The 11,935-nt window shown below is 37.2% G+C and overlaps 1 protein-coding gene across 2 annotated transcripts; it reads right to left on the bottom strand.

The window, feature by feature from the left end:
• Positions 1-649: 649 nt before the first annotated feature.
• Positions 650-8,342, bottom strand: LOC111263016 (metaxin-1). Of its 2 annotated transcripts, none has more exons than XM_022837718.2 (6): positions 7,541-8,342; positions 5,423-5,620; positions 4,527-4,675; positions 4,188-4,399; positions 3,556-3,719; positions 650-3,170 (listed from the first exon to the last, which is right to left on the bottom strand). In XM_022837718.2, the coding sequence occupies exons 1-6, from the start codon at positions 7,667-7,669 to the stop codon at positions 3,000-3,002; spliced, it is 1,023 nt and encodes a 340-aa protein (XP_022693453.1). In that variant the 5' UTR covers positions 7,670-8,342; the 3' UTR covers positions 650-2,999. The 2 variants fall into 2 exon arrangements, with proteins under 2 accessions (XP_022693453.1, XP_022693454.1); XM_022837719.2 differs by lacking the exon at positions 7,541-8,342 and adding an exon at positions 6,266-6,673.
• Positions 8,343-11,935: the final 3,593 nt, after the last annotated feature.

The raw sequence follows: 11,935 nt of genomic DNA, 5'->3' as shown, positions 1-11,935 counted from the left end.
ATAGAGGAGGTTAAGACGAAAAAAGAGCACTGCATTCGTGTTCATAAAAAATCTAGAAGATACGCATACACATTTAATAAGTATTAGTGAGCAGAATCCGAAACAAAACTAACTGCACAATAATCTAAGACTAGCAGTTTACAGGCTGTGAGATTTTGGCGGCAAAAAATTTTCACAGAGTGGAAATGTAAAAATGAAACACGCATGCAAGAAGGTTACGGCATTTCTTCGAGAACACTGGTCTAAAACTGCTATTCTTTTAATTTAATAACAAATATTTTGGACCTATCTGGCTCCCAAATCGAATATAATTTTATCTCGAAAATTCTATAGCCGAAACACTAAAGCTGTGGAAAAAAACACGAACTAGTTCTGTTGTACGAGAATCGGTTTACCAGGTTAACTGGGACAGGATATAGGTTCTGTCAAGCTCATCGAATAGTTACACCAATGTAACAGATTTACTAAGATATACTAAAAGTCTAAGTCAGCAAAATGGTAATACTATACTCGGATGGTGGCAAGGGGATTACAAGATTAGTGTAACGGGACTCAAGGTAGATTGCAACTAACGATAAGACGAGCCCGGAACGAAGCCCGCGGGTTAGCCCAGTTATCCATCTAAATCTAACAGTAACAACACTTTGGGTGCCCGTATGGTCGCTTTTATTCTAATAACATTGTTATCGTTGTTACTTAGTATGCATTTATATACGTTTCACAGCCATACACAGGTAAGCAATCCTTGGCTTCTGTATACAGTATATATTATTCTGCGGGTCATTTTCTGTTTCTTATTGTAATTTAAATAGTGTTACCCTCGCCCACAAAAATAATCTTTAAGACTTTCCGTAGTCTGTTTCCTGCATTGGAACAGTGAGGTTCTTCGGCTATTGAGGGAAGCGTCCATGAAGACTATCCTTTAATAGACATATTTTTGCACTTTGACTTTCCGTTTCACGTGGCTTACTTTCCTGGCTATCCATATCCTACTGTAATTTGTTTGAGCAAAGTATGGGCCGAATTAACGCGACCCGGGTTGCCAGAGTTTCACGGTATTAAATATTGCCATGCAGCAAACTGATTTTCTGTGGTCCTTTGCTGCTTCAGGGTAAATTGTTGTCGATTTTTTGACTCAACTTGTTGGGCTGAGTAAAGCATTTGTCATAATTTTACCGTTGCGGAAACTGTATAATAGGGCGTTCCATTCAGGTGCCAATAGATCCTATTGGCTGAACATGTTTAGACGTGTTCGCAGTTTACTTTCTTTTGAGCTATTTTTTTACTGTAAACGATTCCTTTTTCAATTTCAGTAAGGGTTTTGTGTAAAAATAACTTTCTACGGCGCGAGCCACGATATACATATAATTGCGCTCTCACACGCATGATACTCTGACGGGTCTCTTTTTTTGGTTTTTGGATTATATATTTCTTAGAGTATGCAAGCGATTCGTAAATATCGTACGACTAATTTATATCTGCGCTCTTGAGTAGACTGGGTTGATTTTTTTTTTGACAAATGGAGAAAATGTTCTTTATACTGTACTCATAAGATGCTTACGTCATTTCATAAAAGTGACGTTCTCTGTGCAGCATATCAAGTCATGGGCTCGGATCGTACCAGAATCTAATTTTCAAGTAGTCTTGGCTGTACCAATTGGAGCTAAAGATATATTGATTACTCACTAGCAAAGGGCTATTCCTTTATTTATATTAAAACGTTTTTAGTTTAACGTAAAGGCGTTGACCGCTGAATCAAAAAAAGGAACTACTATCTGCGCTAAGTCCACATAACACGGTTACTATTTCTATGCGAAGTTCGTACTGGGAAATGAAGTAGAGCTTTGTAATGCTTTGGATTTCCTTAGCAAACAGTATATATAAATGGCAGAAGAAACATCACCCTTATTGTAGCGTCACAGATATTGAATTTTCAAACAGCGGAGTGCTAAAGCTCATGAAAATTTGCCAATTTCTTACGCGGTAACGTTGTTTCGAAATGCGCCTCCCACACGTTTGGCTGTAGGATCAAAATTCGAATCAAACAGATGAATTTGAAAGAAAATATTGCATTATAGCAGAGACGGCAGTGGTGGCTGCAACCTTCGTTAGTACATGTTCAATCATAATAACATTAGATAGTAAAAATATATCAAAATAACTATCCTGAGCTTTATTTCAATAAAAAATTTTGTCACTCTTTGTCACAAAATGCTCGTTTACGAATTTGCTCAAGTATAAGCGGGTTATTAATATCGGCTGCCTTAACCTGTTAATTGGCTTGTTTTAGAGGGCTAATTTCACCTTTCCTTTAAAAAATTGGTTTAATCAGTAAATATACATTCTATTTATTTATAATACTATAGAGGACAAAAGCTGACAGATAAGCATATCTTCATTTGGCTGCTGTATGCATGCTTGCTGTCAAAGGTAATATTGACTTTGCTATCCTCATAGTTTTTCTCGCAGTTACGGTGACCTTTCTAAGGGTTACCGCAAACTGTTCCCATATATAGTAATTATATAATTCAGTGTTTCTACCATGAACATTTAGATCATTGCTTACGCAGTTCCACAATCCAAGTGGCGGAGCCTGGCAACGCAGTTCCTTTTGAGAGTAGATTGTGGTCTTCGATTTACGTCGCAACTGAAGTTTTCTCCAACTTTTTTGTTGTAGCACAGCCTTTTAAAAAGCTTTCATTTCATTTTTGAAATTCCCCACACCTCAAAAGGCGGTTACCACTCTATTTAGAAGTTTCCTTCAACGAACTACTTTTGCATATATATATATAATATATCTAAAATTCAGTTCCTATTTGATTCAAGCGAGGATGCCAAAGTACTGGAATATTTCGCCCTATAAGCTAAGACGATGCCTCTGTCTTATAAATCTCTGTTGAAATAACTGTAGCGATCTACCAGATTCGGCCGATAAACCCGTTGCGTTTCGCTTCAGAAACAGGCATATTTTACACGATTACAATTGTTAATTGTAGCAATTAGCCGCCAGACGAAACACCACTGGTTGGCTCAAACTCGATCTGGAGGATGCCCTTAGCGAAAGCGTAGTAAAACATAACTGTCGCTGCAAATGAGATCGATAAAGCGATTCCAATCCATTCAGGACGCTCCTTCGAGCTTCTTTGCTTGCGAACCTCACTAGCGATGTGCTAGTCAAAGAGACGTATACGCAAAAACACACAAAAGAAATAAAAGATACGTCATTAGTCCCCATGGCGGGGACTGGTGTTAATAGCATTCAAGACTACATAAGCAATGAAACGTGGAAGACAGATTTTAGAAATTACAGATATAGAAGATGATGAATAATACATTTAAGGTAAAAACAAAACAGTTTTTAGAGTTTCACACGCATTGCATAAATTAGCCAATGTTATATAACTTGTTCAATAAACTCGTTTCTGCTAAAAGGAATAACCGCTTCCAGTAAAACACTCTGTTGAGTTTTGTGAGCTATGAAAGCGATTTTCAGAACCTGGGGAAGTAATAAGGTGACGTGTGAACTTTATACACAAATAAAATAGGCAGACGTACCTTATTGTGAATTTTATTAACGAACTCGACCAGGTTGGGAAAAGTCTTTAAGTGCGATACAAGGTTTGCATTGGGAACTGGAATTTTAAGCACGAAGGAAAGCCGAGCAAACAGGAATGCGTCAAACGATGTTGCTTTGTTTCCAAAGAAGTACTGCGAACTTCCTGAAAACACGTGTTAATTAAAATTTAAAAAACGCGGGTCTCTATTTTTTAGTCTCACAGTGTTAAGAGAATAGCTCCATGCAAATGCAATGGTAGTGTATGGGTTAAAGTTTTATCATTATTTACTACAATACATATTAATGAAGGTTAATCAAGACTTATAACTTTATTCAATGCGTTAAAGATACTCATGAAAAGAACGTTGTTCCCTGTAGCCGAAGGAACATCTTCTGCCAACGGCATCTTCCTTCCATAGTTAAAAAATTCTATTTACTGCTAAAGGTTTTTGGTGTGCCGCGAATTCAAGCCAATTTAACTTCGGATACAGGAACTAACAGAGTGACATGCTACCATTAATCCATCTTGAACGTACGTAACTAATATATGACCCATATATGCGTTAGTAAAACAAAATAAATAAATTCATTCGTACTCGGCGATTGATAATTATTCACCGTTACAGTTTACCTAATTTTTCCGACAGAGCTAAGAAACACTCTCGGGCATCCCGATTTAGGCGCGTTTCCACATCTTGAGGATTAGCTGTTTGTCCGAAGCGTGCCCATAGCTCATCTAGATATACCCGCTGGAGTCGGCCTGGTACGGTGTAATTTAAAGGAAACGTCACAATACGAGCGAACGCTGGCCGTGTTACTTCTGCGTAGTTCCTTTCATCACACCTGTATACAATTAAAGAAGAAGTGCTGTGAAAATAGATGTTTGAGGCTTGTTATAATTGTCTCAAGTGTGTACTAATTAAAACAAAACAATGCGTCAATGTTTCTATTTTCGATAAATATTACGTACCAAACTGCATAGTTAAGGGCAGGCACAAGTTTATGCTGCACCATTATTTTGTACGCCAGGATATCGGCGCGCTCACGAGCCGACAGGTTTCGATCCAAGTCGAATTCCCCTTTTTTTAAGTAGCTAACTATAGCCGGTGTGCCGATTACCTACACAAATCAAGATGCGCCACAATTTAATATTGCGTAAGATTAAGATTTACGTCTAAGATAATTGTCGACAGGTTAACCGGTCGGTAATTCTGCACGCTAGAATAATTTTAATCGTCTGTTACCACCGTTTCGTCGGCTGGTTTTTTTCGCAGCAGGTGCTCGAAGCATAAAATACTATTGTTGTACTACAACCAATCAAAAACGATGTAGTTCGTTTTAATTAATTAATATTAAAAAATAGGTATATGACCAACACATTTTTCGTACGAGAATTCAATACTAATTAGGCAAATCGGATAATGAATAAAGAGAAAATATACACACATCGTTTATCTTTGCGTAGAATGGAGGGACAGAGTTATATCTGGGGTGTGAAGGTAAAGCCCACTGATTTGAGCCCCATTGTACGTATAGGTACTATGAAATGTAAATTAGTGTTATCTTGGGCCTTTCTTGAAATCTTGGGTGGAAAACGCCACCTGTCTATTGGAGTAGAAACTCTGGAGTCTAGGATTGCAAATATATATATATATATATATATATGTATATATATATATATATATATATATATATATAATAACAAAATAATAACAACAGTGAACGGTAAAATTTCCAACAAGCCAAAAATATAATTGATTTTTCTCTATTTAGATTGGACGACTTAGTTATGTGTATATACTAATTTGCATGTACGCGAAACTTATTTTTTAGGTAAAGACACCTTTGAAAATAGGGCCTACCTACCGTTTTTCCATATGTGCTGTGCCATAACGTCGCAGAGAGGTCCGCAGTGAAGATGTACTTGCGATGCTGAACTGGACGACTAAGAGCTCCAGCCAGCTTGCAGTATGCCAAACTTTCTAAGCAATCGATGCTTACGGAGCCCAATCCCCAATCGCCGCGCCATACGGTTAACTCCATCTGACTGCAGTTTGATCCTTTCTGTAGACAAAAGAGATAAGCATAGAATGGAATCTATACAAATATATAATCTATACTATTCAAATAATATCTATATTATTTGTCGACAAACGTCTACGCTAATAAAACTATTTTAAGAGATAAAATTTGACAGTAAATAAGATTTGGCGGATCGTACTAGGACCATTTTTACGGATGCAATCGTTCATATGAATTCATAATATTGCTTTAATTATTGAACAGTATATAAGTACGCAGCTCATCCAGAAAGCTTGATTACCACTATACCCTGTAGCCATCAAATGCAAAATAAAAAAAAAAATAGAAAATCGTATATGCTAGAAAAAACGAATAGGCAAGAATTCCAAGTTTAAGAATCACACACAATCACGTTAGTGAGTTTTTTAGTCGTATAAAGGCAATTCATTAAAGCTCGATGCAGCTACAGTACTTAAAATATAATGAATCTCCAGAAGTTTTACTGTGTTGCAGAAGTGGCTTTAGATAAAATTTGTCGCCTAGTCAACTAGCATGAGCCACCCCTAATAAACTTAAAAATTCATATGATAATTACGCGACTAATCCACAAATAAAATGCACTTGAACAGTAACAAAGTACTTTAGGGCTTGTTATAATGTTATTCTTAAGCGTCTTCACAGGCCTACCTGTGCGGTCGCTTGCATTATAGGAAATCCACATAAATTCCCAGCAAGAAATGCATATGTGTGTGCAGGTGAGTCTCTCCAGGATCGGTAAGCTCGATTGTCAAACAAAACCAGTAACGAATTTTTTTATATGCTAACCTTATCAGAACATCTTTTACAGAAGGTCTTAAAACACCAAAATGATTTGATAAATATTAGATATTTTCTCCGCTTGGAATGTAGCCAACCGAACAATAAGTCGGATTCTAGTCGGTCACAACAAATGGTTGTGGTCTATAGCGGCTCTGTTTGTATGAAACATACAGCTGATGCACACCAGCGCTAACGGTATGTCCCGGTGCCCGGCGCTATTGACATGTCGATAGCGCTAAAATTTAACCGACTAGTAATCTTCAGTTCCGCTATTCACTGAGAGAATACCTAAATAAACCGAAATATCCAGTCGTTTACAAAGAACTTTTGTATTGCAATTCACTTTAAATGTTGCTGCTTTTTGGAAAGGATGATTATTTCCTTCTATTTCTATCGTTTTCTTTGACCATTTGAACATCAAACAGAGACCTTAGTTACCGAACGAGGCGTGCATAAGGGACGATCTATTCATTACCCCTTTTAAAATCGATGGTTCTTGTTTTGTGTTTCTTGTCCATGTTGCATTAACCAAAACAATTGTAGTCCACTGAAGCAAAGTCTAAGCTACTAGCCAGGCGCAAAAGCTCTTCTGAGTCATAATCTCTATGTTTCGAATTTTACATTTGGTGCCGCCGTTAGGCATACCTCCTGACGGCTGGCTGACTTGCAGTGTTTATGCACAGGTTCGAACCTAGACCAAGCATAGATGAGACTTTCATGGTAATTAAAGATAATTTTCGATGATCTAAAAATCTCAAAAACGTTTCCCTTGTGGCTCTTTTGAGAATTCTCTCGACTTTGAGATTTGGTTGGTCTTGAAAAGATCGCAAACCAGTGTGACGTTTAGTGTCACACTTAGTGCAATGGGACCTCTTCTTGCTTAATAGTTCGCTCAGATCTCACAAAGTTTTTAGACGTGCACATATAGAGAATTATACGAAACTTCCTTCGTGCTTTAAAGATTGTCTCCAGTACTTTCGACAATTACTTTGTAATTATTCTAACGTTTAGCGCAGTAAAAAGTAACCTTCAGAATAAATTGCATTTTTATCATACTAACTGTTTAGCAGATCGGGATGTTTATACAACTTTTAAACCACGTTTCATCAGCCAACGAAGTTTAATATGAGCACCATAACTTACACATTTAGTGATATTAGCCAAAGACGCAACTAGGAGTCTATTGAAAATATGTGAAAATCCTAGGTTATTGGCGCGATCATTCTGATAACGAAAACTGAGAGGAAAATCACAGAGAAAGTGTCTGCACATAAAGAGCCACTGTGATCACAAAAGCTTTTGAACATGCACAGTGTGTTTCTTAACGACTCAATATGGGATTCATCAAAGCACCTGTCACAAAACTGCAACGAAAATACCTCAGTAGAACCAGAAAGATGCAAAACATTGGTATCTCACTGATTGAGTCAGCTACAGCTGGGCTATGCTTTGCAGACAATATGCACAACTACTACATGCAGAACCCCCATTCGGAGTACATGCTTTGCTGTATTCAAAATATCGATCAATCCATGCCGACTGCCAGAAAAGGATCAGGCCTGAGAATGACGTTGAGTAGAAAAGGAGGCGCTTGATATATTTGGGCCTAATCTGATTTGCATATTGCGACGGATATCAAGGCCTCAGATTCCTGAAGGACCTCATCAATGGTGTTCTAATCAACAGCACGTAGTGCGGCTGACTATAACGCCTGAACCCATCATTTTGTTTCCTTCACAGCATGGTCGAGAGAAACAAATCTGAGTAATAGCTTCAATTCAGGTATTCTCCAGATTTAAGTTCGTATGACGTTGGTTACTTCATCATGAAGTAATATAGCGTATTATACCGTCGGTTCTCTAAAACAAACTATCGAGAACAAAATTAAGTATGGAAATGCAAATCACAAGATCACCACTGTTGATGACCCACCTATAGCGCTGATTTTAATGTTGGAATAAATAACAAAGGGGATTACATCTAATATACATTAAAGTGCTGTTATTCTAGCGTATTCAACAATTAGTTTAAATTCTTAGGATAAATAAAAAATAACTCCAGACAACTTAATACAAGTTATGTTAGCTTGAAAAAAGTTCTCTACATTTTTTTAATAAGATAAAAAAAAGCACTACATTTTTTATTTCTGTGACAATAAGTTGTTATGTTATAGTTGTGGTTTACGCCTTCTTCCTATCTTTCCCTTAATAGGTAGCGGGCTTGTCGGGTCTTTTTTTTTGAACAGCCTAATTAACTCAATGCAAATAAACATACTGATGCACTGGATGTTTTGTAGGAAGCAATTTCAATAAATCAAGCTCTCGCAGTCTTACCAAACGGCATTTTTTTTTGGATGAAGATCTGGTTGCACCCCGAGGCCATAACTTTTCTCCTGGATCTACCCATTTCGAGCTTTGGTTTATGCTGATCTACAAACGCTACGTGTTATTATCAGCGACCGTTCTGAGCTAAAACCGATCACTGTCACCGCCTGAAGCTTGCTTATGGGCAAGACGTTAAGATGTATGCAATAACTCCTTGTTGGATTCAAAGAGTTCCAAACTCCAAGTTTCTACGTAAACCCAAAAAATTTAAAATAGTTAACGACGGTCGTGTGACTGCAGCTCATCTTTTTGGCTAATATCCAAGTTGTTTGTCGGCCATTCTTATCTAAAGGCACCCCCAGATGGTCGTCATTAAACTCGGGCAGTCGGTCAGAGCAGACTTATCATTTATATTTCAATACCGTTTTCAAACTTCACAAAAGGCTCTATTACAATCCTTTACAACGTCGTACAAGCAAATTTTCCAGGCTATTTCTGCAGTGTTCTGGGCTCGACGAAATTAATGGAACAGAAAGTATAGAAAATGCACTTTTTCTCTTAGAAATTTAACAAATTTTTTCGACGTTAAAATCGCACACAACACATTACAGTGCAGTTTAGAACAGGCCAAGAGAAAAGGCAACTTTCGAGTAATGTATTAGAAGTTTTATTTTCAAAGTGCAAAAGCCGCCTTTTCAAGTTATCACGTAGTTCGTATAAGTTAGACCCAACCATGACTTTACATACACCGAACGGATAATGATAGAAAAAAGTATGTATTAGCTAGAATATGAAAAGAATGCTAAATAATACTATGTAATTAATAATAGTAATAGTACTAATGAAGGATATAAGTTGAAGATGAGGCGGATTCGTGCCGCATAGAATTGGCGGTTGCAGCCCGAATTAATTCAATGTAATTATTTCATAGGCCAGTGGTTATATTGATTTTTTCTAATAAGAAGTCAGCTCTTGTTAAACAAAGAACGCGAAAGATTGTGTAATTGGTAATTGGCTTATAAAGTAAACGTTAGTATAATCGATGAACGCATTTTCCCCTGCGTGTAGAGCTATGATGGGACCATGTGAAAGAGCCGTTGATGCAACGCTTCAAAAATACTGACGGTTTCTCTAGCTAGATGACCTAGAAGATCTCAAGTACATGAACCGTGTCGGGTCAACGCTAATATCCCTTAAAAGCTGTGATTTGACAATAACAGATGTGCTTTTTGCCAATTGTCAGAATGCTTTTTATTTAGGCTTCAGATGAGGTGTTTTGAAAATAGGGGAAATTCCTGAAGTAAAAAAAAACGTTATATTTTTCAATTTTACAATTGTTACGATAAAGACAAATGTTGCTATGGTAAAAAAAATTCTCTTTATGGTTTATACGTGCTATCCGAAAAAAGAGCTTACAGATGATCCTGCCGCCTTTGTTTAAAAAATCCGGGTGTGGAAAATACTCCTCATAATTGCCTCGACCAACTACGGAAAAGGTTATTATTAGAAAACTTTCACAATAAAGTTAAGCGTGACTGACACGTGAGTAGTCATAACGACGCCGAGGACCCAAACGTTCCCCGGCAAAGAGTTTTCAAAAATTTGAAAAAACCGGAGCACAAAAGGAAGCTCGATGTTTACGTGTGACTTGAATCGATGCAAAATAACTTAATCTTATTTCTATTTGCGAAACTCTATCGAAATGTATCGAAATCAAGCTAATTCTAGGGTGGTTGATAAATAATGGGTCACATATGATGATAATGTACAAAAACGATTATAGTCGACGAGGAAAGCTTCACAAGCTGTTGCAGAACCCAAATTGTCTCCAAAGAAGGTGAAGCTACGTATTTGGTGGTTTTAAAAAAGAATCGGGCATTATGCGCTGCTGCTATATCGAACCTCGTTTTCAAAAATGAATAAGATCACAACAAGCAACGAAAAAATCTGCTCATTAATAACGCCGTCGTGTTCTACCATAACAGTGTCAGATCATATACGTTTTGAGTTACGTGGCAAAAAGTGAGACAGATGGAAAATTTTACTGCGTTCGCCGTATGGCTTGGATTTCGGGCCATCGGACCATTTAATTTTAATGGACGGGTACCAAAATCACTTGTTATAATTTTTGGTCCAGAGACCACAGAGGTAATACACTGACGGGATTTTGGTAGCGCTTTCTAGCACTATGGGTCCACTAATGGTGGAGCGTCATCGATTAAGATAACACATATTGCCTCAAAATGTTAAAAATATTTTTGCTTCACTTTTGGTTTCAAAGCTGGCAATACTTTTTTGATTACCCAATAACGATCTACAAAATAAGTAATTAAATTATAGAAACTTCGCATTGTATATGATCGTTATAATAATAAATGGAAATTTATTTTCTTATATTTGTGCTCACTTGTGTTTCCGCTTCAAGTGTTTCTACACAGGTTGCAGGACATTTTGCAATTAAAATAAATAACATGTTGAAGAAGAATTATCAAGCTGGTCCGAAGCGGTCAAGTACTTATAGCATACGTCGTCCACTATGGTTACAGCTGACATCTCGAAATCATTTCTATCGATGAAATATCGAATCGACAAATATGATTTCCATAGAAAAATTACCGCAAAAAACAGAATTTTCAGTCACCTGACCAATAAGAGATATCATGGGGTTTTAACATTTATTATATGGCCAAATAAAAAACAATAGCTTATAAAGTAATTCAGTTGCATTGGCCATTTTCACCAGGTTAAGTACCATAATGTGATACGCGCCCTTCCCTTTCCACTTTAAACTCTCTTTCTCCCTTTTTGTATTTTCAGATGGTTTAGCGGTGCCATATTACAAGTTATAACAGAGTTTACATGGCAGGCTAAACGTAATACGAAGTAGACAACGTGCTATGGATTAGAGAAGAATTGTTTAATACACTATATACAGTTGTTTTCTGCTAAGGGTCTTTGCAGCAATGCATAGTGGCGGGTATGCATGCATGCAAAAAAAAAGTTAGGCACCTTCTATAAGCAAATAACCAATAACACTTCAACCAAATGTTGGCGCGTTCACGTTTTAGTGACGGCGCCTCTCATTACTCTATCGTGTTAATTGAATTACGAGCGCAGAGGCTAAGGATGATCACAGGAACGGCATGAAGCAGTGTCTGGTATACTGCTTAAAGAAATTACCGAAACAAGCTTCACGTTTTCGATCGAGACAGCT

Source organism: Varroa jacobsoni, unplaced genomic scaffold (genome assembly GCF_002532875.2).
Source record: "Varroa jacobsoni isolate VJ856 unplaced genomic scaffold, vjacob_1.0 scaffold_725, whole genome shotgun sequence".
Taxonomy (NCBI): domain Eukaryota; kingdom Metazoa; phylum Arthropoda; class Arachnida; order Mesostigmata; family Varroidae; genus Varroa; species Varroa jacobsoni.
This window is presented reverse-complemented; position numbering and strand designations above follow the sequence as displayed.

What these genes read in the sequence shown, in the direction of transcription:
- LOC111263016 (XM_022837718.2), bottom strand. Translation starts at nt 7,669, where the DNA reads ATGTGCAGACACTTTCTCTGTGATTTTCCTCTCAGTTTTCGTTATCAG. An exon ending in TGGCTAATATCACTAAATGT is followed by an intron (nt 5,621 to 7,540) that starts GTAAGTTATGGT and finishes TTTTGTCTACAG; the next exon opens with AAAGGATCAAACTGCAGTCA. An exon ending in TTAATAAAATTCACAATAAG is followed by an intron (nt 3,171 to 3,555) that starts GTACGTCTGCCT and finishes CTCTTTGACTAG; the next exon opens with CACATCGCTAGTGAGGTTCG.